This window comes from Aureococcus anophagefferens, assembly GCF_000186865.1.
Source record: "Aureococcus anophagefferens unplaced genomic scaffold AURANscaffold_10, whole genome shotgun sequence".
In the NCBI taxonomy this organism is placed as follows: Eukaryota; class Pelagophyceae; order Pelagomonadales; family Pelagomonadaceae; genus Aureococcus; species Aureococcus anophagefferens.
The window spans coordinates 1,069,530-1,096,437 of NW_008705570.1; the positions used below are offsets into that span (position 1 = coordinate 1,069,530).

The following is a 26,908-nucleotide window of genomic DNA, read 5'->3' on the forward strand; positions in this document are numbered from 1 at the left end:
CATGATGGGTCTGGGCAGCCTCTACGCGCTCTTGCTGCCGTCGGTGCACGCGGCGGCGAGTTTCGCTGTGAACGTGGCAAGCGAGCACGTCTGGGCGACGGCGCCCCACGGCCTCGCCTCGGTCACCATGGACTTCCACCCGGGAGTCCAGGGCCCGACCGCGTCAATACTGGAGATCGACCTCGATAACCCAGCCCTGCGGAGCGCCGCGCGCTCGCTCAGCCCGGCGATCCTGCGTCTCGGCGGCAGCGAGGCCGGCGAGCAGCTCGTGTACGCGGGGTTCCCCGGGGGCCCGGCGTGCCCGCCCGGCTACTACTACTGCCTCACGCCGGAGCGATGGGACGCGATCGTCGCCTTCGCCGACACCACGGGCCTGCGCCTCATGCTCGACCTGAACATCATCGGCCCCGGCAACTCGACGGACTTCGACGGCGCCGGGCTCGACCAGATCCGCGCGCTGCTCCGCCACTCCGCCGCGGTGGCGCCGGCCGACGTGGGCCTTTGAGGTCGGCAACGAGAACCAGGCCACGCTCAACGCCACCGAGGCCGCGCGCCGCGTCCGGGCCGTGCGCGCCGCGGTCGACGCCGCCTACGGCGCCTTCGAGAAGCCGCTGGTCGTGGGTCCGTCGCCGCACATCTTCCCCGACTGGATCGAGGACTTCGTCGCGGCCGCGGGCGACGCCGTCGACATCTTTTCCTACCATTTGTACGCGGGCTACGGCCTCGCGCCGTCCATCGCGGCCCAGGTGAAGAGCGCGGGGTTCCTCGACGACAGCCGGAGCCTCGTGGAGCTCGCGGCCGCCGCCGCGCGGAAACGGGCGCCGGCGCTGCCCGTGCTCGTCAGCGAGACGGCGGCGGCCTGGAACTCGGGGGCGCCGGGCGTGACGGACTCCTTCGAGAGCGGCTTCTGGTATCTGGACCACCTCATGTCCGCGGCGTCTTCGGGCCACGTCGCGACCTGCCGCCAGACCTTGATCGGCGGCAACTACTCGCTGATCGACTCGCGGACCTTCCTCCCGAACCCCGACTTCTTCGTCGCCCGGCTCTGGGGAGAAGTCGTGGAGAGCGGCGACGGGGCGACGCGGTACCTGCGGACGGGCCGCGGCGCCGTCATCTCCGTCGACGCGCGGCGGTCGCTCCGGGCCCAGGCCGCGTGCGGCGCCGACGGGTCCCTCGCGCTCGCGCTCGCGAACGTTTCGCCCGACGCGGTCTCCGTGGGGCTCGGCGGCGACGAGGGCGCGCGCGAGGAGTGGGTCCTCGATGCCCACGCGGGCGACGGCCGCCGCGTCGACCTCAACGGCGCGGTGCTGGAGGGGGTGGACGCGCCGCTCGCGCCGCGCGTCGTCGACGGCGGCGGCGCCTTCGAGGCGCCGCCCTGGTCCCTCGCCTTCGTCCGCTACCCGAACCTGCGCCCGCCGGCGTGCGCTTAGGCGGCTCTGCGACGCTTCCGCCTGCCCCCGCCTCCGCAGACATATCCCGCGCGCCGCGCTCTAAACACTGCTCGGACTCAGGAAGCTCCTCGCGGCGCGTGTCGCGCCTGCCAGTGTGTCGCAGGATGCGACCTCGGAGACTAAGAGAGTGAGGGTGGCGGTGGCCTTAGAAGTCATCCCCCTAAGACCGCCCCCGCCGGCTGCCGAGTACTGGGCGCGGACGTCCGGCCGCGGCGGCCGGGGCCCGGCTCACGAAGAAGCCGGGCCCCGGACCCCCGATGTCGCAGACGCCCGCGCGGTTCCGTCGAAGCGTCGCCGCCGGGGCCGCCGCGGCGACCTTGGCAAGGCCGCCGCTTACTTGGCGCGCTGGCGCATCTTCCTGCGCTTGCGCTGGAGGCGGCGCGTGCGCTTCTTCTTCCACTTCCAGCGCATCTTCGACGTCGACTTCTTGTAGCGGCTCGCCTCGCCGCCGCCGTCGACGTTGAGGAGGAGCTGGACCGTGCAGCCCGCGGCGAGGCCGTTGTCCTCGAGCGTGCCCGCGGCGAGCTGGCGCGCGCCGAACTGGAGGCGCTGGAGCTCCGCCGGGATGAACTCGACGTCCTCGACGACGTCCTTGAGCTCGCTCACCGTGAGCGCGGGGTCCACCTCGAGGGTGGACGTGGCCCCCTCCGCGGAGAGGAAGATCTGGACCTAGGCGAGGGAACGGGGTGAGCGCGGGGGGGCGCGGGGGCGGCGATTTGGGGCGAGTTTGGGCTGGGTGGCGGGTGTGCCGCGGCGCGCCGCCCCCGCGGCGCGTCACGGCGCGGGCGATGGATCGCCCGGCGCGGCGCGGCGCGGCGGAGGCGATGGGCGCGTTGGCAGGCGGTGGGGAGGGCCAGGGGGAGCGCGCGCGGCGCGTAAAGTCAGCGGACGCCGAGCTGCGACCATGATGCCCCAAATCAGCTCGGCGAGCACCTCGCCAGGCTCGCCGGGGGTGTTTGTCACCTCGCTTCGACTTCCCCGACCGTTCTTTTCGCGCGCGCGGGCACGGCGTGCGCGACGCCTCGCGCGATGCGCCTCTTGGAAGCGACTGCTGCGGGCCACGCGGCCGCGGCGGGCGCGGAGAGGCGGTGGTGGCTGCGGAATGATGCGCGCGCGCGAGGGTTCGCGGGACCGGGCCGGAGCTCGCGGAGCTGCTTCCGCGCGACGCGGGTCACCACGGAACGCCTTTCCGGAAGAATCGAGCGCATCGTTCATCGCAGTGTAGAAGGCCGCTCCGCCTCTGGACCGGCCCAAGTTGGCCGCCGCGTGCTTGCCAGTGAACACGGGCGCCACAGCTGGCCGAGACGCAGGACCGCGCCGCCGGTGATCCTCGGCGAGATCGCGAAGGCGCGGTCTGAGAAGGCCAAGCTCGCCTACGCCGCGGGCAAGTTCCCGCACATCGGCAACTCGGCGAAGTCCAAGCTCGACTACGCGGAGGGCCCGGGGAACTTAAAAATCAGGGGCCCGCCGGCTGGCGCCGGAGTGCCGGCGGAGGTCGACGGTGTCCTTCATCAAGCTGAACTAGCTCAGGACCTCATCGTAGCTGGGATCCACGCTCGAGCAGAAGACCTTGATACGTTTGTATGTCAAGTCCTCACGCTGCTTCTTGAGCTTATAGGTGTGTCGGTGCCGTCCTCCTGGCATGCGCTACGGACGAGCGACTCGCGGCGCGCGCGGCCGCGGTGAGACCCCTCCAGTGCGGACTCGGAGCTTCGGCGGCTACTTCGCGCACACCCGTCGGCGAATACTTCGCGCGCGGCCGCGCGAACGGCCTGGTCCAGACGCCAGCGACGCGCGCCGATGCAACTTGAGCTGCAACTCAAAGTCGTTGCCGCAGTAGCCAGCGATGAGCCACATCTAGGAAGCGACACAGCGCTGCCACAACAATGGCCTCCTTCGCGACGCCAACCAACGACGACGACGACGACGACGACGGCTACTTCGACCTCAGCGACATGATGCCGTCGTGGTCGGAGGAGGAGCGCGCCAAGTACCTCGCGTCCCTCGACGACGACGACAACGAGATGCCGCTGCTCGCCGAGAGCCTCGACGAGATGGACCCGGCGCTCGTCGAGGGCCTGATGCAGCTGCGCGACGGCGACGACCCGCCGTCGGCGCTGGCGGCCGCGGCGAAGGACCGCGGCAACGCGCACTTCCAACGGGCCGTCGCCGTCAAGAACAAGCTCTTCTACCGCGAGGCGGCCAAGGCGTACACGGAGGGGTTCCACCTCTGCCTCGCGGCGAAGCACGAGGCCGGCGACGAGGAGCCGCTGCCGCTCAAGGCGACGCTGCTGAGCAACCGGGCCGCGTGCTCGCTCGTGCTCAAAAACTACGGCTCCGCGATCGCCGACTGCAAGGCGTCGCTCGCCATCGACGGCCAAAACGCCAAGTGCTGCTTCCGCCTCGCGCGCGCCTGCCTCGGGCTCAAGAAGTGGGAGCCGGCGGCCAAGGCCGCGCACTGGGGCCTCGAGATCGATCCGGCCTCGAAGCCGCTGCGCCAAACTTTGAAACACGCGACGGACGGCCTCGCCGAGGCGAAGCGCCAGGCGGCGAACAAGGCCAAGATCGAGGCGGCGAAGCTCGCCAAGTACGCCGCCGTCTTCGACGCCGCCGAGGCCGCGGGCGTGCGCCTCGCGCCGTCGCCGCCGCCGGGCGTCCACGCGTACGACAGCCACCCCCACTTCGAGGGCGAGGGGCTGCGCTGGCCCGTCGTCTTCTGCTACCCCGAGGCGCCGGCGGCCCAGCCGGATCTGCTCGAGAGCGTGCCGGGGACGGACCTGCTCTGCGACTGGCTCCTGACGCTATTTCCCGAGCCGGGCGAGGGCGCGGGGCCGGACTGGGACGCGAAGCGCGTCTACCGCGCCACGGAGGTGTCCGTCTACACGCGGCTCCCGGAGACGCCGTCCTTCAAGTCGGCGAAGGACTACGCGGACTACCGACAACGGTCCGCGGACGGCGCCGAGTGCGAGACCCTCGAGTGGCAGGACGCGTGGCTCGAGGTGTCGCCGGCGGCGACCTTCGCCGACATCCTCTCCCACCCGCACTACGCCTTCTGCGGCGTCGTGTCGCTCCACGTGCGGCCGGCGAAGTCGGAGCTCCACGCGGGCTGGCGCGCGGACCTGGAGAAGCGCCGCAAGCTCCGGCCCCTCCAGCTCTCCTCTCGATCGCTCGGAGTCCAGCCGAAGTAAGTCGAGTCGCGGCGCGGCGTTTTATACATGCCCCGAAGCGTCGAACCTAGACAACACACTTACGCATCCAGCCGAAGTAAGTCGAGTCGCGGCGCGGCGTTTTACGAGGAGTCGAACCTAGGGACAACACACTTACGCTACCGCTTCTTCTTCTTCTTCGCGCCGCCCTTCTTGCCGCCCGACGACTTCTTGCCGCCGCCCTTCTTCTCGGGCTTGGGCTTCGTCGGCGCGGGCAGGTGCAGGTTCGTCCGCAGGGCCTGGAGCATGTCGTAGGCGTGGGGCGGCGGCTCGGGCGCGCGCGCGACGCGCCCCGCGATCGTGACGGCCGTGTGGTAGTCGCCGCCCGGGTTCGCGGCCTTGACGCCCGCGTTGGCGCCGCGCCGCAGGAGCTCGTTGAGCAGGGCGCCGTGGCCCGCCGCCGCGGCGCACTGGAGGGGCGTGAAGCGCGCCGCGTGGGGCTCGCCGGTGGCGCGGTGGCCCAGGTGCGCGACGTCGGGCACGCGCGGATCCGGCGGCGGCGGCGGCGGCGGCTCGTCGTCGTTTTTTTCTTCTTTTTTCGCCTTCTTGGACGAGCCCTTGCTCGCCTTTTTCGACGACGAGCCCTTCTTCTTGCCCTTCTTGCCCTTGTCCTCGTCGTCCTTCTCCTCGGCGGGCGGCGGCGGCGGCGGCTCCGCGTGGGCGTTGCGCTCGTCGGCGAAGCCGTCGGGCGACGCGCCGTGGTCCATGAGGACGCGCGCGACCTCGACGGCCTCGGGCCCGCGCTCCCGCGGCAGGCGGCTCACGTAGTGGAGCGGCGTCTCGCCCGACGTCGTCGTCGCGTTGGGATCCGCGCCGGCCGCCAAAAGCTGGCGCACGACGTCGCCGTTGCCCGTCGCCGCCGCGTAGTGGAGCGCCGTCGCGCCGCCGGACGTCGCCGAGCAGGACGGCGCCGACGGCCACGCGCCGCGGCTCAGCAGCGCCAGGATGGCCTTGGGCCGCTCGCCCATGGCCGCGATGGCCAGGGGCCGGTCGCCGTGCTCGTCGGGCGCGTTGCAGGCGTGGGCGTCCAGATGCGCGACGAGGTAGAGGCGCCCCATGGCGACGCCGTGGGCCATGAGGGCCGCCGCGCGCGGGGACGCGGGCCCCGCGTCCGGGTCCGGGGCCGAGTCCGCGAGCGGCCCCCGGCGGTGGCCCTCGTGGGCGCGCTTGTGCTCCAGGGACTGGCCCCGCGAGTCGCCGCGGTTCGCCGGGTAGAAGGCCGCGTCGAGGGCCTTGGCCGCCTCGGGGCACGTCGGCCGGCAGAGCGCGGAGACCTGCGAGTCGGACACGTTGAACTCCTTGCGGATCAGCTCCTGGAGCGCGGCCCACTTCGTCTTGTCGTAGGGGAAGCCGCCCTCGAAGGTCTCGCCGCAGTACTCGAGGAACCGGAAGAGGCGGTGCAACGGCACGCGCCGCGGCTTGAGCAGCTGCGACGGGTCGCGCTGCGCGTGCGCCTGGGCAGCACAAGAGTGATTCAACGTCGCTTCAACGTGAGTGTTCCGCGCGCGCGCGTTACGAAACAAGCATCCACGCTTCGAGACCGTTCCGAGAGATGATCGCTCGTCCAAAAATCAGCCGAAACGAGTGGAAAACGGCCGAGATCGGAGCCTTTGAAGTTGGGAATTTCGCTCTCTTTTGCTGCCCTGGCGTGCGCCTGCCGCGCGACGGCGCGGACCATGCCCCGCCGGTTGCCGCCGGCCGTGCGCGTCGCGCGGTGGAAGAGCGCGTGGATTTTGGTGGCGGCGCGGTCCTTGTCGGTCTCGTGGTGGGGCGGGTCGTGGTGCGCGGCGCCGAGCGCTCCCGGTATGGACGTGAACGGCTCGAAGTGGCACCGCAGCAGCAGCCAGCACCGCTCGACGCCCTTGCGGTCGTGGCCGCCCGTCGCGAAGCGCGGCAGGCCGTCGCCGCGCGTCCGCGGCATCTTCGCCAAGAGCAGCTTCTCCTCGGGCGTCGGCCGCGCCACGGGGACGGGCGTCGTCCACTCGCTGTTCGCGGGGATCCAGTTGATGGTCACGCCGCAGGGGCTCACGAACGTGGGCATGGTCTCGATCTCCTTGGCCAGCTCCTTCTCGTCGCCGTCGAAGGCGGCCATGAGCGCCGTGCGCAGCCGGTCCTCCTCGCCGCAGCGGTCGGGCAGGACCAACGGCTCCTTCGGCGCCTCCTCGACCTTGTTCTCCTTCGCCGGCTCCTCCTCCTGGACGCCCTTCTTCTTGCCCTTGGACGCGGACCGGTCCTTCTTGCCCTTCTTCTTGTCCTTGCTCTTCGACCGGCCCTCCTTGGACGCGCTCTTGTCCTTTTTTTTCTTCTTGTCCTTCTTGTCCTTCTTCTCGCTCCGCCCGCGGGGCTCGGCGCTCGCCTCGCGGCTCGCGGGGGGCGTCGCCGCGTCCTTGGCGCCCTTCTTCTTCTTCTTCCGCTCCGGCGACGCCATGATTGGGCGCGAGCGGTCGCTTATGGGGCTGCTTGTCTGCTCATCATCGAGCGTTGATGGCGCTTCAACGAGGACAACTCCGGTTTGTTTGCCCCCATCCAGCAAGGACGAGGTGGGCCCGCCCCGCAGCGAGGACCGGCTCCCGCGAGGACCAGCGCCCGCGCGCCGTGGCCTGCGCGTCTGCGCGCCCCCGCGCCTCCTCGTTCTCGTCTGCGGCGCGCCGCCTCCACCACCGCCACGATGGGCAAGAAGGAGAAGCTCTGCGCGAACCCGCTGATGGCCTACAAGAAGCAGCTCAAGAAGAAGGAGATCAAGAAGTCGAAGAAGCAGCAGGTCGAGCGCGTCGAGGCGCGCACCCTGCTGCGCGACCCGACGAAGCTCGGCGAGGAGATCGAGAAGCTCGAGGCCGAGGCGGCGACGAACCGCGCGGACCTCGAGCTGCGGCGGAAGCTGCAAGCCTTGCGCGCGCACCAGGCGGTGCTCGAGAAGAAGCACCGCAACGACGAGAAGCGGCCGCCCGCGGACCTGGGCTACGCCGGCGCGCCGTCGCCCTACGCGCCGCCGCCGCGGCCGCCGAGCCAGCAGCAGCCGCGCGGGCCGCCGCCGGGCGCGCCGCCGGGACACGCCGCGGCGCCCCGGCCGCCGCCGGGCCCGCCGCCCGGCGCGCCGCCGCCCCACGCCATGCTCCACGCGCCGCGGCCGCCGCCCGGCGGGCCGCCGCCCCACGCCATGCTCGGCGCGCCGCGGCCGCCGCCGCCGCCGGGGCCGCCGCCGCCGCACGCGATGCTCGCGCGGGGGATGATGATGATGCCGCCGCCGCCGCCGCCGCGGGGCATGCCGGCGCGCGGCTGGTCCGGCCTGATGGACGGCCCGCCGCCGCCGCCGCCGCGGCCGCCGCCGGGCATGTACCCCATGGGGGGCCGGCCGCCGCCGCCGCCGCCGATGATGCCGCCGCCGATGACGCTGACGCCGCTGGCGCCGGGCGCGCCGGCGCCGCCGGGCGCGCCGGCGCCGCCGCGCGGCGGCTTCCGGCCGCCGCTCCCGCCGGGCCCGCCGCCCCGCGTGCGCGTCCGGCCGCCGCTGCCCGCGGGGCCGCCGCCGCCGCACGCGTTCGAGCCGCTGCCGGCGCCGCGCGACGACGGCCCCGTCGCCGGGCCCGCGATGCCGGGCGCGCCGCCGGCCGACGAGGCGCCGGCGGCGGCGAAGCTCGGCGCCGTGGAGACCGACGACGTCCAGCGCGTCGTCCTCGACCAGTCGTTCCTCCCGTCGCACCTCCGCGTGAAACGGTCGCGGCCGACGAAGGCGCGCGCCGTCGCGCAGCTCCCGGGCGAGGTCGTCGAGATCCACTCCAAGCCCGCGAAGCCCGCGCCCGCGCCGGCGGCGGGCGACGCCGAGGCCAACTTCTCCGACTTCCTCAGCGAGGTGCGCGACTTGTAGCGCCCGGAGCGCGCGCCGAGCGCAGGCGGGCCCCGGAGCGCGCGAGTAACCTTTACGCGGCGCTCGCCTCGATGGACGCCGCGTCGACGTCGTCGCTCCGCGCCTCGACGTCGTCGCTCCGCGCGTCGGACGGGCCTCCGCGAAACGCCGCGGCCTCCTCGTCGTCCCCGTCGTCGCCGGGGATCGCGCCCGTGGCGGCGCAGACCTCGTCGACGCACCTGCCGATGCTGTGGCCGCGGCTGATGGAGTTCCGGAGCGCCCTCTGCGCCCGGTGGGCCTTGAGGAACTCCTTGCGGATGATGAACTTGCCCGGGTTCATGTCGCCCTCGGTGTAGAGGAAGAAGGAGAAGATGGACGCGACCGTCGAGAGGATCGCGAAGAGGATCGCGTAGAGCTCCGAGAGGCTCCGCTGCGCGTACTTGCGGTGGACCATCATGTGGCGCGACGGGTAGTTGTACCAGAAGTACGTCGGCTGCGCGTCGCCGAGCGTCACGTCGGGCACGACGACGTAGGACTGCGTCACGGGCGAGAAGAGGAACTCGATGTCGACGTCGCCGCGCAGGTTCACGTACTTCGTGGGCGTGATGAAGACGTTGTTGATGGCGTTCGTCGGCACCCAGACGTGCGCGTCGTCCTCGCCGTCGACGAGCACCTCGAAGGAGTCGGGCATCTGCGACGCGCTCGGCGGCCAGAAGGGGCACGCGTCGAGCGCGTCGTTCCAGAGCGGGCACGTGTTTTTGTAAAATGCCGCGAACTCGTTCCAGAAGTAGACCTGGAGGTGCGTCGCGGGGCCCGGGACCTACGACGCGTCGGTGAGGCTCTTGCTTCGGTCGAAAGCTCTCGACGTGCGTCGTGGCCGCGGGACGCCGCCCGGGACCTTGCCGTAGTCGGCGGCGTGCACGCGCAGGCAGACGCCGTCGCCGCCGCGGTCTATGGACGACGTGTTGACGAAGTCGTAGTCGATTTCCGCCGACAGGCGCCCGTCGTCCCAGACGGCGACGTAGACGTTCTTCCAGTCCGCCGGCCGGAAGTTGAAGACGACGGGCCACGTGTGGCAGATCACAAAGTCGGGGAAGACGAGCTCGTGCGTCGCGTCTTCCGCGTACCTTTACATTTCATAAGTTGAGTCGATTTTCGCGTCTCAGCCCAGGACGCCGTGGAGGTACATGGCCGTCAGGGGCTCGAGCTGGAGCCAGTCCATGATGTTGATGACGCCGAGCGTCGCGAAGGTGACAACGCAGACGAAGAGCACGCCGAAGAAGGCGCCGACGCTCCTCTCGTCGACGTGGTTCAGCACCAGCCGCCGCAGGCGCAACAACTTCTTCGTCGGCGTCGTCGAGAGCTCCGCCGCCGGCGGCGCCGGCGGCGGCGCGTCGCTCAGCGGCGACACGCCGCGCTTCCGCTTGGCGGCGCTCCCCGGCTCCCGCTGGCGCTCCGGCAGGCCGTCGTCGCGGTCGTCGCCCGTGCTCCACGTGCCGCAGAAGATCAACGTCGACGACGTCCCCTCCGCGACGGAGCACTCCGTCTCTTTCTCCCCCTCGCCCGCCGCCACCTCCCGCACCCTTTCCATTTGATCCTCCCGCGCGCTCTCCTCCCGCACGCTCTCCATCGGATCAGTCGGGAAGGGGTGCCAATAGATGGTGCCAACGGGGCCCTTTCTTCAATTTGAAGTTCAAATTGGGAACGCGCTAATCGCATGGCCGCGCTCTCTTGGCAATCCTCTGATTGGTGACGATGGCCGCCTTCGGCGCCGCGCGGTGCCAGGCGACCGTGGGGCGCGAGCTCGAGGACGACGACGAGGCCGTGACGGTCGTCCCCGGCGACGCCGAGGAGGCGCCCGCGCCGACGACGCTCGTGCTGCTCATGGCGTCGCACATCGCCTCCGCGGACCGGCTCTGCGCCCTCGGCGACGCCCTGCGCGCGGCGTCGGCGGCGCAGACGGCGGCGCCCGACGGCATCCTGCTGTCCTGGAGCGCGGAGGAGGCGTGGAGAGAATCCGCGCGGCGGCTCGTGAAGGAATGCGACTGCGACGCGGTCGAATGCGCGGGCCGGCGGTCCCAGTTCGAGCACCTGGCGGCCCTCGGCGCGCTGGTCGCCCACCGCTGGGGCAAGAAGCGCAGCGTCTGGTGCTTCTTCGGCGACGACGACGACCTCGCGCACCCGTCGCGGACCGCGGAGTACCGCGCGGTGACGCCGACGCGCCGCGGCGCTGCGCGTCCGTCTGCGCCATGTGGCGCGCCGAGGCGGCGCGGGCCGCCGCCGACGCGCCGCCGCGGCCGCGGTCCGCGGCGGACGTCGAGGCGCTGCTCGCCGCGGGCGCCGCGGAGCGCGTCGGGGCAGCACAAGAGAGCGAAATTCCCAACTTCAAAGGCTCATAGCTCGGCCGATTTCCACTCGTTTCGGCTGATTTTTGGACGAGCGATCATCTCTCGGAGCGGTCTCGACGCGTGGGTGCTTTTTCCGGAACGCGCGCGCGCGGAACACTCACGTTGAAGCGACGTTGAATCACCCTTGTGCTGCCCAGGAGCGCGTCGGCGAGCCCTACGAGTACTTCCACTACGCGGTGCGCGTCCCCGCGCTCCTGTCCTTTCTGGGCGCCGCGCCGCCGGCGCTCAAGGCCGCGCGCTTCTGCGACGTCGCCTTCGTGGAGTTCCTGCGGCGCACGGACCGCGTCGTCTTCTCGCCGCGGAGCGGCGCGTTCAAGGCGTGCTGGCTCTACTTCTACGGCGGCTGCGACGGGCCCCGCGCGTCGCGGTCCGTGCCCGTGGACGCCGCGGCGCGGACCTTCGCGGCGGCGCACGTCGACGCCGCGCGGCGCCTGAGCTGCGGCGCGGCGCTCGATTTGGACTCGTTCGCGCGCTACGCGGCGCACTTCCGGAGCCGCCTCGAGTTCTTCGCCGCGCGCATGGTCGGCGGCGCGCCGCGGCGCGCGGACGCGTTCCTCCAGCTCGCGCCGGACGTCGTCGGCGACCTCGCGCGCCTCGGGCTCCACAAGTGCCCCCACCTCTTCCTCTGGTGCGCGAGCCGCGCGCTCCACGGCCTCCTCGAGTTCGCGCGCGACTTCGGCGTGCGGCTCAGGCCCGACGCGGCGGCGCTCCTCGACGCCGCGGACACCGTCGCCGACCTGACCGCGGCGGCGCTCGTCGCCGTCGTCGCGCCCCGCAAGGGCCCGGCGCCGCGGCGGCCGCCGGCCTTCGGCCAGGACCGCGTCGTCCTCATGCAGGCGAGCGTCATGCGCGCGGCGGCGGCGCACGTCGCCGCGGCGCTCCCGCGCAACGGCGACGCCGCGCCGCCGGGCGTCGCGCGCGTCCGGGCCATGGCCGCGACGTGCGCGGCGGACGCGCTCCTCAAGGAGCTCGTCGCCCGCGGCTGAGCGGCTTTAAGGAAGTTACCGGAGCGAGTCGGCGGAGCCTCGGCGGACCGGGCGCCTAGGCCATGCCGGCGCCGGCGGCGGCCGTTGTCGCCTCCTGGCTCTCCGCGGCGCGCCGCGCCTCCGCGCCTTGCGCGGGCACCTCGGCCATGTCGATGCCGCCGCCCTCCTTCGTCCCCTCCTGACGCGCCCGCAGACACGCCAGCAGCCGCGGACAATCCCGCCGTAGGTAGGAGCCCAGGAAACAGTGGAAGGTGGCGGAAATCCAGAAGATTGCGCTGGAGATAAACAAGAGGCGGGCCCTCACCAGGGCGGCGTTCTCCCTCTCGCTCTCGGAAAGGCTCGAGCACAATGATTTCGACTCATAATCGTCGCAGTGGGGTTTGTCGCCGCCGCAGCACCAGGCGACAACAAATTCCTCCCCGGTCATGTACGTGCCAATGTACGTGCCAATGTACGTGCACGTGTTGGACCCATCGGTGCAGGACTCGGTCTGGCTCCAGGAGGAGTACGACGGCAAGGGCGACACCTCTGAGTAGTCGTCGATGTCGCAGACGTCGCTCGAGTAGACGTACGTCGTCGTCGAGCCCGCGTAGGGCTCGCCGTCCTGGTAGCCGCACATGACGTCGACGTCGTCGCACTGGCAGGTCCGCAGGCAGCCGATCATGTTGGTCCAGACCAGCGGGAACTCGGCGCAGGTCCCCGTGGACTCGCCGACGTCGCACTCTTCGACGAATCGGGCGCAGGCGGCCGCGGACGTGCCGATGAGGCCGACGACCCCTCTGACATCCGCGCACATCCGCGCACGCGAGCCGTCGTCGTCGTCGTCGGCGTCGTCGGCGTCGTCGGACGCCCCCTCGTCGTCGTCATCGGGAGGCCTGCAGAGCGTGGCGAGCGCGTTATACTCCAGCAGCTCGGCCTCGCAACCCGTGTAGCAGCGCCATCCCGTCGTCGCTGATGTTGAAGTGCGCGCCGGAAGGCGCCGGAGTGGGGTCGCCCTCGTCGAGCTGGCGCTGGCGGGCCGCCGCGCGCTTGAGCATCTTGTTGCCCAGGGCGCGGACCGTGCGGCGCGTCTGCCGTGAGCGGTCCACGCGGCCCATCGTCGCCTTGGAGACCGTCGGGTCGAGCCACGCCGGGATGTCGACGTCCAGCGCCGCCGCCGCAGCTGCCGAAAGGAGCACGAGCTTCATGGCTGCCATTTCCGAGAACACGAGCGCTGGTCACCAATGGAGATCGGGCAGCCCGGTTCTTCCAGTTGGTTCAGGTCCCTATTAGGTGGTGTTAAGGTCGAGATTGAAGTTCACGAAGCCTACGTCGAATTTGTGCGCCGGCGGGATACGGGAGAGAGTCCGCCTTACAGTCCCGTCGCGGGCGGCGGCGGCGCGGGCTCGCCGCAGGAGCAGGAGCAGGGCGTCAGGCAGCCGCAGCAGTAGAGGTCGCAGCATTTGAACTTGCATGCGCAGTTGACAGGGTCGCACGCGAGCGCGCCCTCGTCCTCGAAGAACATGTAGTCTAGCAGCAGCAGCGACGAGAGCATGGCCGCCTTCGTCTTCTTGTCCGTGTCCTTGGGGAAATTCAGGACGAAGTTGTCCGCGTCCGTGAGCGACTGCTGGACGAGCTCGCCGAAGTCGCGCGCGCCCTCCTTCGTGACCTTGCCGATGGGCAGCCCCTCCGGCGACCAGACCGTGAACGTGGTGTCGAAGCAGGCGCCGCCGACGCAGCAGGTCGGCCCCGAGATGGACGCGAGCGCGTTGCCCTCGCGGTCCATGACGTCGAGGGACGGCGCGAGGCCGCCGCCGAGGAGCGGCTGCCGGACCGTCGCGATCTTGAGGGCCGGGTCGAGGGCCGCCTTCTGTTCTGGGGTTGCTGCGTAGACCTGCGAGGCGCACGCTTTCGGGCGCTCGAAACAGCTCGCTCGACGCCGGAAAACGACGTCCAGCGTCTGCTGGCAGCACTCGTGGCACGTGCAGCAGCAGCCCGCGCACTTGAACGGCCGGTCGAGGAGGAGCACCTCCCTGGACCCGAACATGCCCGGCGTGTAGACCTGGGCAGGACAAGAGAGATTCAACGTCGCTTCAATGTGAGTGTTCCGCGCGCGCGCGTTCCAAGAAAAGCAAAGCAATCGCGCTTCGAGACCGTTCCGAGAGATGATCGCTCGTCCAAAAATCAGCCGAAACGAGTGGAAAACGGCCGAGAAAGGAGCCTTTGAAGTTGGGAATTTCGCTCTCTTGTCCTGCCCGGCGTGTAGACGTGGAGCTGGAGCTTGTGGTTCGGCCGGCAGCAGGCGCGGCCCGTGGGCACCCAGCCCTCGTAGGAGCAGCGCTCGCTCGTCTCGACGACCTTGAACTGCCTGCCGCCGTTGCTCGTGTACGCGTCGTACTTGTTCGCCGTCTCGCCGAGCGCCGCGAACTCGCCGAGGCCCACGGCGCCGGCGACGGCGTTGGCGACGGCCTCCATGGTCTCGATCTTCTGCTTCACGAACAGCTTCTCCGTCTCCTCGAGGACGTCGAGCGGGTCGCTGGGCTCGTTGTGCTTGAGGGCGACCTTGACCTGTGGCGTGGCGTTCCAAAGGAGCGACGTGGAACATCGTCGCGGACACCGGCGGTCGCGGCCGCCGTCGTCGCGTCCTTGGCCGCGTCCAGGGCCTTGCCGGCGAGGGCGCTGCCCCGCTTCGCCATGCTCACCATGTCCATCGTGTTTTTTGGTCGGCGAGCAAATGGTCGGTGTTGACTTCATCAAATAGGTCAACATCGTTAAATCTCGGGGCAGCCCAAACGATGGAGTTCGCGCGGCTCGGCGCGCCGCTCGTGCGGCAGCTCGACGACGTCGGGCGCGCCTGCGTCGCCGAGGTCGAGGAGGCCTGCCCGGGCCACCGGTGCTACGTCTGCGGCGACGCGGCGGGCGGCGTCGTGCGCGCCTGCGGCTGCGCCAAGGGCCGGGACGCCCACCTCGCCTGCCTCGCGCGCGTCGCGTCCCGCGAGTCCGAGGCGAACGGCTCCTACCCGCGCTGGGACCGCTGCGCCGTCTGCGGCGACGCCTTCGCGGAGCCCGCGGTGCGCCTCGGCGTCGCGCGGGAGGCGTGGGCCGCCGCGGAGCGCGCGCCGGACGACGACTGGCGGCGCGTCGCGGCGCTGGCCGGCCTCGCCGACGCCCTCGGCGACCTCGGGCTCGACGCCGAGTCCGCCGCCGTGCGCCGCGTCGAGGTCGGGCTCCGGCGGCGCCACTTTTCGCACGAGGTCGACCGCGAGCTCGGCGCCAAGGCCAAACTCGCGGCGGCCTGCGCGCGCCTCGGCCGGTGCGACGAGGCGTTGGCCCTGCGGCGCAAGGTCGCCGCGGGCTACGCGGCGCTCCTCGGCGAGGACGACCGCGCCGCGCTCGACGCCGTCGTCGCTTTAGCGGAGAGCCTCGGCGACCGCGACCGCGTCCGCGAGGAGCGCGGCGTGCTCCGCGACGCGCTCCCCCGGGCGCGGCGCGCGCTCGGCGCCGCGCACGCGACGACCGTCGCCGTCGTCAAGGCGCTGGCCGTGAGCCTGCTCTACGGCGACGACGACGACGGCGCCGCGGAGCGGGCGCGCGACGCCGCGGAGGCCAAGGCGCTCGTCGAGGCGGCCCTCGTCGCCGTGCGCCGCGCCCACGGCGAGGGCCACGCGCTCGTCGACGCGCTCAACGCCCACCTCCACCACGCGAACCGCGCCCTCGGGCCCGTGAAGACGCCGAAGGGCTACGACCCGCCGCCCGAGACGCCCGTGAACACGCCCGTGCCCTGGGTCCCGCCCCGCTAGCACCCCTTGACGACGGGGGAATGGTACGCGCCTCGTGACCCTACTATTAAATCGGGCGTCTTCGACCGATCACGCGCCGCCACCAGAGCCGATTTTCCACAGATCGCCGACGCAAAGACCCGCGCTCTGTCCGCTCTCTTCCGCGAGCAAAACAAGCAAGCATGGCCGAAGACGAGCCCGCCGCCAAGCGCTCGAAGGTTTGCGGTTGCAAGATGACGGAAGGCGCCGCCGCCGGCACGCTCGTCGACTGCCTCGGCCTCGTCGCTCCGGAGCCCGGCAAGCCATTCCACACCCTCATCCTCTCCACGTCTTCCTGCTCGACGGACACGTTCGCCGGCGAGTACTACGCGCGCGTGGACAACGCGTTCTGGTACATCGCCGGCCTCCGCCTCGGCCTGACGCCGGAGCGCACGATGCTCGGGAAGCTCAACCCCGCGAACAACAAGACCGCGCACAAGATCCCGTCGAACTACGCCGCGGCGTTCGTCGAGGAGCACCCCAAGGCCGACTACGCGCAGCAGTGCGCGGCGCTGACGGGCGCCGGCTTCGGGCTGTGGACCGTGCTCTCGCGCTGCTCCGTGCCGGACGGCCACGACAAGATCACGGCGGCCAACTCCGAGGCCAACGCGATCCGCGCGTTGTGCGAGGAGCGCGGCGTCACGCGCGTCGTCCTCGCGGAGGGGACCAAGTGCGAGCAGGCCTTCGCGCTCTTCAACGAGGACTGGCTCAAGAGCGGCCTGCTGACGCTGGGGCCGATGGATCGCCTGCCGGGCGGCCCCGCGCGCTTCAAGCAGAAGAAGTTCGACGCGGTCCGGGGGGGCGCGGCGGCGGGCGGCGTGGAGCTCACGGTGTGCATCTCCACGCAGAACGCCGTCAAGGGCCTCTACGCGGACAAGCGCGCGGACTGGATGCGCAAGGCCTTCGCCGAGGACGCGCCGGGCGACGACGCGCTGTGAGGACCCTCCCTCCGGACTCGCACTAAGCCTAGGGGCAGCGCGCGCGGTCCGACACGGTGCAGGGGCGGTAGGTCTGCGCGTGGAAGTCGGGCTCGCCCGCGAGGACCGCGAAGGGCGCGGTCGCGAAGCGGAGCACGTGGAGCCGCGGGTCCGTGACGTTGACCCAGTTGGGCCGCTCGCGGTCGCAGTCGGCGCGCTCGAAGCAGCAGGTCGTCGGCTCGCGGAGGTCCGCGACCTCGTGGTGCTGTTTGGGCGCGTGCCGCGCGTCGACGTTGCCGAGGAACCGCGCGCGCTGCGCGACCCACTGCGTCTCGAGCTTCGTCGCGTTGCGCGTGATCTCGGGCGCCTCCATGAGGGGCACGAGGCGGTGGGGCGTGAAGACGGCCCAGGTGCCCTTGTCGCGCTCGGCCTGGAGCGTGCGGAGCATGTGGCCGAGGCCGCGGACGTGCGGGAGCTGGTCGCTCTCCGTGTAGTAGACGTAGCGGAAGAAGCCGTAGCGCGGGTCGTTCGCGAGGCGGACCTTGGCCATGTAGATCGTCGCGAGGCCCATGCAGCCGGCCTTGAAGGGCATGGACGGGTCGACGCCCTTGTGGCGCACGTGCATGCCCATGCGGTCCGCGGGGACGCGCATGACGTCGAAGAAGGGCAGGCCCGACTCGTTCCTCGCGTAGCGCTCGTCGAATTCGGTGCCGACGCAGACCGTGACGTGCTTGAAGAAGTGGCTCACGCCCCGGACGGTCATCGCGAGGAACGCGCGCCGCATGTCGAGCGACGAGTGGCCCGCGTCGCCGAGGCCCGGATCCGGCGTCGCGAAGAAGGGCATGAGCACGAGCGTCGCGTCGGCGGCGCGCTGGACCTCGGCGCTGTGGTAGGGCGTGCCGGACCAGGCGTAGCCGCGCACGCGGTCCAGGATGTGGGGCACGAACCAGGGCTTGAGGTGCCGCGTCATCCCAAACTGCGTGAGGTAGCGGTCGAGCCAGGACAGGTGCGTGATGGCGAAGGCGAAGAGGTCCACGGACTTCTTCACGGAGCCGGCGTGCTTCCAGCCGCCGCGGCCGTGGCGCGGGAAGATGCTAAAACTCGCGGACTCCATGTTCGCGACCTTGGAGCAAAAGTGCGGGTCCGGGATGTCGCTCACGTTCTCGAAGGTGTCGCGGTGCAGGAAGTAGGCCGCCGTGTAGGCCTCGCCGGGCGCCGGGCAATCATAAAAACCGTTGTGCGCCGCGTGGCGGTGGTCGCGCCTGTTCTGCCGCGGCGCCGTCGCCGCCTCGAGCGGACCGGCGAACGTGCCCGCGGAGCCCGCGGTGGCGCCGTGGTGCCAGGCGCCGCTCAGCGTGTGTGTCTTGTGGGCGTTGGCCACGGCCTGCTCCACGGGGTTCGGCCGCGGCGGCGGCGGCGGCGGCCGCCGCGGGCCCGGCGCGCGCGGCGCGGCGCGGTGCAGGTAGTTGGCCGTGCCGTCGCCGTTGAGCGGCTGGCCGCTCGCGCCGCCGGCGACGCCGGCGAGCCAGGCGGCGGCGAGCGACGCCGCGACGGCGCGGCGCCGCCGCCGCGGGGACGCGCGGGCGCGTCCGCGCGCGACGGCCATCGCGACGGGCAGCCCGGCCGCTGCGCGACGTCGATGAAGAAGTTCAAGAAAAAAGCTGGTAGAAGGCTGCCCGATCGAGCATGGCCCACCTCGGCCTCGGCAGCCCGTCGCCGGTGGCGCCGGCGTCGCCGGGGCGGTACCTCGCCGGGTCGCCGCAGACCTTCGCGAGCGCCGTGCCCGAGTCCGGCGCCGTCGCCGTCGAGGACGACAAGCGCTACCGGCGCAGCATCCACGCCCTCGAGGCCGAGGTGGACCAGCTGCTGTCGACGGCGGCGCGGGGCGGGCGCGGCATCTCGTCGCTCCGGGAGACGCAGCGGAGCCTGGAGATCACCAGGTCGCAGCTCGCCACGGAGCTCAAGGGCTCGCGGACGCGCGAGCGCGAGCTCGAGGCGCTGCTCGGGAAGCGCGAGGCCGACGACGCGAGCCACCGGTCCCTCCGCGCGGAGGTCGAGGAGGCGCGCGTCGAGATCGCGCGCCTGCGCGACGCCCTGCGGGCGGCGACGGCCGAGGCCGCGGACGCGCGGGGCGAGCGCGCGCGCGCCGAGAAGCACGGCGACGCGGTCCTCCGCGCGAATTTAGCCGACGCGCAAAAGGCCGCGAGCGACGCGAAGCACGAGTGCGCGCGCCTGCGGTCCGCCTGCCGGAGCGCCCAGAGCGACGCGGAGCGCTGCGTCAAGGTCGCCGAGGCCGCCGCGGAGGCCGCGACGAAGCGAGAGGAGGAGAACAAGCGCGAGTTCCTACGGCAAAAGGCGTCGCACGACGGCGCGCTCGTCGAGGCCCAGCGCCGCGTCGACGCGAAGATCGCCCAGCTCGAGCACGACTACCGCCGCGACGCCCACGCGACCCTGGCCCAGCGCGAGGAGTCGCACGCGGCGACGTTGCAGCGCGAGCGCTCCGAGCACGAGCAGATTTTGGCGACGGCGAAGCGCGTGTCCGAGGACCGCGTCAAGGCGCTGACGGCCGAGCTCGAGGGCGACCGGGACCGCTACGCGGCGACGCTCGCCAAGACGACGGCCATGGTCGACCAGCGCATCGAGGAGGTCGAGGCCGAGTACGCGCGCGAGCGCGAGCGCTACCGGACGCTCGCGGCGTCCCAGGAGGAGCTCGACCAGCAGGTCCAGCGCGAGCGGGACCGGGCCTTCGCGGCCATGCGCGAGGCGAGCCGCCTCGAGTCGCAGGTCGGCGAGCTCGCGACGCGGACGTCCGCGGCGGAAACGCGCGCGCACGCGGCCGACGAGCGCGTCGTCGCGTTGGAGCGCCAGGGCGCGGCGCTCGAGGCCAAGGTGGCGACGGCGGAGAACGCGACGTCCGACGCCGAGAGCCGGTTGCGCTTCGCGGAGCAGCGCGTCGCCGAGGACGAGACGCTGCGCCTCGCGGCCGAGACCAAACTCGCGGACGCGGACCGCAAGCGCGCGGACGCGGAGCGCGTCTGCGCGTCCGCGGAGGTGCACCGCCAGTCGCTGGAGCGGCGCGCCGACGAGGCGGACCGGCGCCGCGAGGCCGCGGAGGCCGCCGCGCTCGAGGCGAACGCGCTCCGCGGCGACGGCGCGCGGGAGCTCGCGGAGGCCCAGGGCGCGCGCCTCGAGGCGGAGCTCGGCGCCCAGGACGCGCGCCGCGACGCGGAGCGCGCCCTCGGCGCCGCGAAGAACGCGGCGCTCGAGGTCGAGGCCGCCAAGGCCGAGGCGTCGCGGCTCAAGGAGGCGCTCGAGGACGCGAAGCGCACGGCCGAGAACAACGCCATGGCCGTCGTCCGCGCGGAGCAGGCCGAGGCCGACGCCCGGCGGCTGACCCTGCGCTGCGAGACCGCGGAGCGGAGCCTGAGCGACGCGACGGCGCGGTCCGACGGCGCGAACGCCGCGCGGCTCAAGGCCGAGACCGTCGCCGCGCACGCGTCGAAGCGCCTCGAGGAGGCCGAGGCCGAGCTCGGCGCGGCGAAGCTGCGGAGCGCCGAGGCCGAGTCGACGGGCGCGGCCCTCGGCGACCAGCGCCACCGCGACGCGAGCCGCATCGCCGAGCTCGAGCAGAAGCTCGAGAACTTCGCGTCCGCCGTCAACGTCGCGGAGCTGGCGAAGAAGGCCGCGGAGCAGAAGCTCCGCGCGGCCCACGAGGGGTCCGCGGCGACGGAGGCGTCGACCGTCGCGGCGACGCGGCGCGCCGAGGACGCGGAGGCGCGGTCCGAGAAGATCATGGAGCAGCGCGGCGTCGCGCTCCGCCGCGCGGAGACGGCCGAGGCGGACCGCGACGCGGCGCTCGAGCGCGAGGAGGCCCTGGGGAAGCGCCTCGAGGAGCTCAAGGCGCGGGCCGCGCAGTTCGACGACCGCTACCGCGACGTCGAGCGCCAGCTGTCGGAATCGCACGTCGCGGGGTCGCAGCTCCAGAGCCAGCACGACGAGTTCCTCCGCGTCTACGAGAAGGAGCACCACGCCTTCCAGAACTCGGACCGCGAGCGCCAGAAGTTGGTCGCGCGCATCGCGTCGCTCGAGCGCCAGCTCGACTTCGCGGCGAAGGCGCGCGACGACGCGCGGAAGCACGCCGAGGACGCGCGCGCCCTCGCCGACGAGCACGCGAACCGCCACAAGGAGCTCGTGAGCCGCCACCGGGCGCTGGACGCGCGCGAGGTCGAGATCGAGCACAAGGTGAAGCTCCACGAGCGCGCCAAGAAGGAGACGCCCAACTTCTCGCACCGCCCCGCGAACTGGGCCCGCATGCAGAGCGACGTCACGCCCATCCACATGGCCAACCTCCCCGGCGAGCAGTTCCGCCGCTCCATCATCGAGAGCGACGTGTAGCTGCGTTAGGGGATGTGCTTCAATTTCGACCTCAAGACGAGTCGTTGCCCCGGTCGAGCAGCTCGACAGCTGTTAGGGCGTGTGCTTCAAGCTTGACCTCAATTACAAGCTCCTCGAGTTGTTGCCTCGGTCGAGCTGCTCGACGCCGCCGTCGGCGCCGGCGCGGCGGGCAGCGCGAGCATCGGCGCTGGAGTGCGCTTGACCGGAGAGCTCGATCGTGATGAGCGCGCTGTGGCGCCTCCCCGACGGCGTCGCCTCGCAGATCTTGAGGAACCTGGACGGCAAAAGCCTCGTGCGCAGCGGTCGGAGTTGTCGACGGCTGCGCCAGCTCACGCACGACGGCGGCGACGCGCCGGCGCCGGCGCTGTCGCTCGCGGGCCAGACCTGGAAGGCGCTATGCGACGCGCGCGGCTGGCGCCAGCCGGGGACGCGCACGCGCGGCTGGGTGCCCTGGAGCCGCGTCTACCGCGGCGGCGTCTGCATCGAGTGCGCCGAGCCGGGCGGCGTGACGATCAACGACCCGTCGAACTCGCTCGGCTTCGCGTGGGGCCGCTACGCGCTCTGCGCGCGGTGCATCAAGCCGTCGGCGGCGCTCTGGCGGCTGAAGGACCGGCCGGAGATCGCGGGCTCGGAGACGAAGCTCAACCACCTGCTCTTCCGTATCGCGACGGTGCGGCGCGAGCTCGGCTACGCGCCCGCGTCGCCGGGCAAGCGGAAGCGGCGGCGCTAGATTAATCGCGCGTTCGAGCAACTCAATAGTCGACAGTGCCTTCCTTAAAGTTGCAGCGCGCGCACGAGAAGCGAGAGGCACCACCGACAACCGCGGTTGCACCAAAAGAAAGCGGTCTTTAGACGGGCCCCGGGTCGTAGAGGTCCAGCGTCGCCGTGAAGATGTAGGGGATGCCGTGGGACACGGTCGACGAGTAGACGGAGTAGTGGCTCCCGTTGTTGGAGATGAGGTCCTTGCAGATGTGCTCGTAGGGCGCGAGGGTCAGGTTCTTCTCGAAGATCTTGTAGAGCCAGAATTCGGCCGGCTTGATGCACGTCTCGCCGCAGTGGTCGTAGACGCCGTCCGTCGAGTAGTACTTCACGAGGCCCTGGGACGCGTCGCAGGTGTCGCAGCACTTGCCTTCCGTCCGCAGGGCGTCGTCGTCGCAGGTCGAGTGGTCCACGGGCGCGAGCGTCCGGTTGAGCCCCGCGGCCAGGAGCGCCTTCTCCTGCGCGGTCACGAGCGCCGGCGCGGGGACCCGGGCCCGCGTCGAGACGCGCACCTCCTCGTAGTCGACGCCGGCGACCGACGAGCAGAGGTACTCGGACAGCGCGTCCACGGCGCCGTCGTCGTCGAAGGAGACGTCGACGACGACGCTGGGGAACGATCCGATGTGGAACGCGGACCGCGTAAAGACCGCGGGCTCGTCCGTGGGCTCGTAGACGAGCGGCAGCGCGAAGGGCAGCGGGCCGTAGCGCACGTCGAAGGACTGGGCGATGGCGCCGTCGTCGGTCACGACGTTGGTCATCTTCTGGCAGGTGGCGCCGACCTGGGCGAAATCGTAGAAGGCCTGCTCGTAGAACGTGCCGGCCAGCGCCGCGGGGTCGAGGCCGCGGGCGGCGGCGCTGGGCAGCGCCGCGAGGTCCGGGCAGGCCGCGGACGCCGCGGCGGCCAGCGCGACGAGGCGCACGGGTGTCTTCTCCATCGGGAGTATTGTCGTCCTCTCCATCGTGTTCGGATGTGTGACGCAGGCAGCCCGAAGACCCCGGGATGGCACGAGCGCCCCGCACCATGCTCGGCATGCTCCTCCTGTCGCTCCACAGCATCACCGCGGCGCCCGTGCTCGTGCTCGTGCCCGCGGCGAACCGCTCCTTCGCCGCCGACGCCTACGCCGCGCTGGCGCAGGCGCTCGTCGGCCGCGGCGTCGACGCCCGCGTCGCCGACGTGTCGGACACGGCGCCGGCGTCCGTCATCGATGGCGTCGTTTTGGCGCTCGCGGGCCACACCGGCGCCTTCGTGCTCGCGGGCCACGGCGACGGCGGCGACGCGGCCGAGGCGCTGGGCTACGCGAACGCGACCGTCGGCGGCCGCGCTCAAAGGGGTCGCGCTCCTCGGCGCCTGCGTGCCCCGGGCCCACTACGCGGCGCCGGCGCCGAACGGGACGACGCCGCCCTCCACGCGGGACCATCCCGCGCCGGTGCTCACGGTCGCCGGGAGCCTGGACGGCGTCTCGCGCGCCACGCGCGCCGCCGAGGCCTGGTACCGCCAGGCCGGCTCCGACGACGACCCCGTGCTGGTCGTCGAGGGCCTGAACCACGCCCAGTTCGCCGACGGCCGGCCGCTCGACGGGGACCTCGCGGCGGACCTCGAGCCGGCGGCCGCGATCGCCGCGGTCGCGGACGCGGTCGCGGCCTTTTCGCTCGACGCGCCGCTCGACCTCGCCGCGACCGCCGAGTTCGTGGCGCCCCTCGTCGCCGCCATGGAGCTCGAGGGCTCGCCCTACCTGCGCGCGCCCTGCCAGTCCGACTGGCCGACGAACCCGACGTGCGCGTACCCGCGATGGCCCGACGCGTCGATCGGCCCCGCGGCGCCGGCGCCGGACCCGCTGCCGCCGGCGGACTGCACCTGCGGCTCGCCCTGGGTGGCCCGCGCCCAGGCCATCATGAGCGGCTTCGGGGCGAGCGGCCTCGCGAACGCGTCCGCCGCCACGAAAGACGCGTTCGAGGACGTCTCCGACGTGCGGCCCTTCCACCTGCCGCACATCTTCAACGCCTGCGATAGCAACGACACGGACTGCGTGCTGGAGTCGACGACCGTGACCATGCCCATCCACAGCCTGCGCGGCGACTACGGGCCCGTGGCGGCGAGCGAGTTCCGAACGAAGCTCAAGAGCCGCCAGGCCATGTGGCAGGCCTACGGACTCGACGCGTCCGACGACAACGCCACGGACGCGACGTCGCTGAACACGTGCGCTCACATCAACGCCGCGGCCATCGCGTGGGCGAAGGCCGCGGCCGCGCCCGCGGCGCTGGCGCGCTTCGAGGCCGCCGGCGCGCCGCTCGGCGTCGCGGCCGACGCGGAGGCGCCCATCGGACTCACGGGGCCGACCTGGATCAAGACGCCGCCCGTCTTCCGGCGGAACGACTCGGGCGTCGACGTCACGTCCTACTCCTTCACGATCGCGAACGTGCGCCGGGGCGACGTGCCGTTTTTTATTACTGCGGGGTTTCATTACTGCAAGCTCCTCTCGCCGCTCAAGGCCATGGAGTGGATCTACGTCGACGGCCTCCCCCGCGTCGGCGCCGCGGCGCGCGCGGCGGCCTGCGAGCGCTGCGTCGACCGGCGGGACCCCGTCAACGCGTCCTTCGCCGCCGCGCACTGCTGGCTCGACGACGGCTGCTACGCCGTCGGCGACGCGGCGAACCCCTGCGCGGCGACGCAGTGCGCGTCCCGGGCGCCCCTCTCCAGCTGCGCCTGCGGCGGCTGCGACGACCTCTTCTGTACGTTCTAAGGACTCGTCTGCTTTGTTTGTGGCAAATTGTGCGCCCGGAGCCGACGGAGTAGGACGAGGTCGCCTCGCCCTCGCCGACCCTGCCGGGAGCACAGACACCACAAAGACCGCCTCAACACTAGCCGCGCGCCCCGCACGCTCGCCGCGTCACAACGCCCCGCTTCACGGAACCGTCACCCCTGGAGCTCCAAACAAGCGACGGGCCATACGCAAGCTCTAGACGATGGAGGAGAAGAAGGACGAACCTCTGATGGACTGGCAGATCAAGCAACGCGAGTTCGAGGCGAAAAAGGCGCGGGCGAAAGCGCTACAGCTGCGTTTGACGTGCACGATTTGTGGGGCGAAACCGAGGACCTTGCTCAACTGCCCCTGTGGAACTACGCAGTATTGTTCGACGGACTGTCAACGCATCGACTGGCGCGACCGCGGCCACCGCAAGGCGTGCAAGAAGATTCGAAACGAGCGCGCCGCGGAGGCGGCGCGGGCCGAGGCGCCGCCGTCGCCGCCGGAGGAAGTGTTCTACGGTCCCGCGCCGCGGTCGCGCGCAGACGAGGTCCGCGCGCGCATCGCGGCCGAACACGAGGCCGCTCGCGCGCGGCGCGAGGCGAACCCGGAGCCGGAGCCGACGTCGGAGCGGTACGGGTCGCGGTGCCCGGTCTGCCTAGAGGAATGGGATGTGAATGATGGGATTCTAACTCAATCCTGCTGCTGCCGCCGGATCTGCGAGACTTGCCAGGCCAAATCTCTACACGCGCCGTGTCCTATCTGTCGGACGCCGTTCCCTAAATCCAAAGAGGAAGATACGGCGCGGCTTCGTCGCCACGTGGAAAACGAGGTGCCAGAAGCGATCCATGCGTTGGGTGGCAGGTATATCGTCGGCTCGTACGGTTTCGTGAAATCCGCAAAAAAGGCTGCAAAAATCTTCAAGCGTGCCGTCGAGCTCGGAAGCGTGGATGCAATGATATCGCTCGGCTTATTGTATTATCAAGGCGCAGACGGCGTCAAACGCGACGTGAAAAAGGCAGAGAAGCTTTTTCGCCTGGCGGCTGACCGCGGCGACGCGGTCGCGCAATGCAATTACGGAACGATGGTGAAGGAGGCTTCTGTCTACTATTGGAAGCTCAGTGCGGCCCAGGGCTACGCCGCTGCCGAATACTATCTTGGACTCTTACATTATCACGGCGACTTGGGCGTGGAACGCGACCTTGCGGAGGCAAGGCGCTTTTTCGAGCTCGCGGCCGCCAAGGGCCTCGAGGAGGCCAAACGCAACCTCGCAATCCTAAACGCCCAAGCATAAAACTAACAATACTTCGTCTCCTCGACCTCCGTCGCCGCGGCCAGGGGAAACTCGCCGCCCTCGAAGCCGCGGTCGTCGACGAGGAGCGTGTGGTCGTGGAGCGCGCTGCCGCGGCGGAGCCGCTCCGTCGAGTCCGCCGTCGGCTCGTCGTCGTCGTAGGTGAGGTCCGGCTCGACGGGTTTCTCCGTGTCGGCGATCTCGACGCCCATGACCGTCTGCAGCAGCGGCGTCGGCGACGTCGGCGGCGACGCCGCGGCGGGCGCGACCGGCGGCAATTCGACGGCCGCCGCCGAGGGCCGGCCCTCGAAGGGCACGGCGGACGTCGCGGCGAAGGACGCGCGCCCCACGAGGACGACGCGGCCGTCGCCCCGGGACGCGCCGCGGTAGAGCAGGTACGCCGGCCCGTAGACCGCCGCGACGAGGACCATGCCGACGCCGACGTCCGCCGCCGACCAGCCCGCGCCGCGCGCGTCCAAAAACTGCTCGTTGAAGAGCACGAGCACGAGCAGGAGTACGACCACCAGCGCCCCGTGCATGGCAAGCGCGAAGCGCTTCGTCGCCGCGCGGACGTGCGGGTCCGCGACGGCGTAGACCCACGCGAAACCCAGCGCGAGCGCGAGCGCGACGTACGCGCGGCGCACCGTGTCGCCGTCGCCGATGGCCGGCAGCAGGCAGGTCATGACGATGCGCCGGAGCATGTCCACGGGCTCGAACCACCAGCGGGCCGGTGCGTACTCCGCGAAGAGGAACGCCAGGTGGTTGCAGCCGTCGTTCCGCGCCCGGCGCCGGCACACGTAGTCCGTCCCCAGGATCTCCACGGCGACGCCGACGCCGCGGCGCGCCGCGCCGCGCGACGACGCCTCGGCGTAGCGCCGCAGCTCCAGGTACTCGCGCGCGGTCCGCCGGTCGTCGTCGTCGCCGCCGCCGTCGGCCGCGAGCGCGCGGCGCGCGAGCGACGCCGCGCCGCCCGGCGGGTCGACGTCGTCCCGTTTCCGCCACAACAGCACGAAGCAGAGCAGCGGCACGCCGACGGGGTAGACGGCGATCATCAAGCGCCGCGTAGGCCCTGGCGCGCGCGTACCGTTTCGAGGCGCAATCGACGCGGTA

At 71.6% G+C, this 26,908-nt stretch overlaps 10 protein-coding genes across 10 annotated transcripts; 6 read left to right on the forward strand and 4 right to left on the reverse strand.

Moving 5' to 3' along the window:
• Positions 1-4: 4 nt before the first annotated feature.
• On the forward strand, positions 5-1,430 carry AURANDRAFT_64495 (hypothetical protein; the record flags this gene model as incomplete). Its single annotated transcript, XM_009039033.1, has 2 exons — positions 5-478; positions 507-1,430. The coding sequence occupies 2 exons, from the start codon at positions 5-7 to the stop codon at positions 1,428-1,430; spliced, it is 1,398 nt and encodes a 465-aa protein (XP_009037281.1).
• A 3,346-nt stretch (positions 1,431-4,776) lies between these two features.
• AURANDRAFT_64496 (hypothetical protein) lies at positions 4,777-10,131 on the reverse strand (the record flags this gene model as incomplete). Its single annotated transcript, XM_009039138.1, has 6 exons — positions 4,777-6,111; positions 6,333-7,113; positions 7,641-8,357; positions 8,579-9,321; positions 9,400-9,628; positions 9,689-10,131. 6 exons carry the CDS (start codon positions 10,129-10,131, stop codon positions 4,777-4,779), a joined length of 4,248 nt encoding a protein of 1,415 aa, XP_009037386.1.
• Positions 10,132-10,256: 125 nt separating this feature from the next.
• AURANDRAFT_64497 (hypothetical protein) lies at positions 10,257-11,895 on the forward strand (the record flags this gene model as incomplete). The annotated part of the gene is made up of 2 exons (XM_009039034.1): positions 10,257-10,709; positions 11,047-11,895. 2 exons carry the CDS (start codon positions 10,257-10,259, stop codon positions 11,893-11,895), a joined length of 1,302 nt encoding a protein of 433 aa, XP_009037282.1.
• Positions 11,896-13,246: 1,351 nt separating this feature from the next.
• Positions 13,247-13,921, reverse strand: PLS3 (hypothetical protein; the record flags this gene model as incomplete). Its single annotated transcript, XM_009039137.1, has 2 exons — positions 13,247-13,741; positions 13,823-13,921. 2 exons carry the CDS (start codon positions 13,919-13,921, stop codon positions 13,247-13,249), a joined length of 594 nt encoding a protein of 197 aa, XP_009037385.1.
• A 137-nt stretch (positions 13,922-14,058) lies between these two features.
• On the reverse strand, positions 14,059-14,479 carry AURANDRAFT_64498 (hypothetical protein; the record flags this gene model as incomplete). The annotated part of the gene is made up of 2 exons (XM_009039136.1): positions 14,059-14,442; positions 14,471-14,479. 2 exons carry the CDS (start codon positions 14,477-14,479, stop codon positions 14,059-14,061), a joined length of 393 nt encoding a protein of 130 aa, XP_009037384.1.
• A 190-nt stretch (positions 14,480-14,669) lies between these two features.
• On the forward strand, positions 14,670-15,674 carry AURANDRAFT_64499 (hypothetical protein; the record flags this gene model as incomplete). The annotated part of the gene is made up of 1 exon (XM_009039035.1): positions 14,670-15,674. One exon carries the CDS (start codon positions 14,670-14,672, stop codon positions 15,672-15,674), a length of 1,005 nt encoding a protein of 334 aa, XP_009037283.1.
• A 212-nt stretch (positions 15,675-15,886) lies between these two features.
• AURANDRAFT_64500 (hypothetical protein) lies at positions 15,887-16,630 on the forward strand (the record flags this gene model as incomplete). Its single annotated transcript, XM_009039036.1, has 1 exon — positions 15,887-16,630. One exon carries the CDS (start codon positions 15,887-15,889, stop codon positions 16,628-16,630), a length of 744 nt encoding a protein of 247 aa, XP_009037284.1.
• Positions 16,631-18,295: 1,665 nt separating this feature from the next.
• AURANDRAFT_64501 (hypothetical protein) lies at positions 18,296-21,004 on the forward strand (the record flags this gene model as incomplete). Its single annotated transcript, XM_009039037.1, has 1 exon — positions 18,296-21,004. The coding sequence occupies one exon, from the start codon at positions 18,296-18,298 to the stop codon at positions 21,002-21,004; it is 2,709 nt and encodes a 902-aa protein (XP_009037285.1).
• An 848-nt stretch (positions 21,005-21,852) lies between these two features.
• On the reverse strand, positions 21,853-22,698 carry AURANDRAFT_64502 (hypothetical protein; the record flags this gene model as incomplete). Its single annotated transcript, XM_009039135.1, has 1 exon — positions 21,853-22,698. One exon carries the CDS (start codon positions 22,696-22,698, stop codon positions 21,853-21,855), a length of 846 nt encoding a protein of 281 aa, XP_009037383.1.
• Positions 22,699-23,472: 774 nt separating this feature from the next.
• Positions 23,473-24,504, forward strand: AURANDRAFT_64503 (hypothetical protein; the record flags this gene model as incomplete). Its single annotated transcript, XM_009039038.1, has 1 exon — positions 23,473-24,504. One exon carries the CDS (start codon positions 23,473-23,475, stop codon positions 24,502-24,504), a length of 1,032 nt encoding a protein of 343 aa, XP_009037286.1.
• Positions 24,505-26,908: the final 2,404 nt, after the last annotated feature.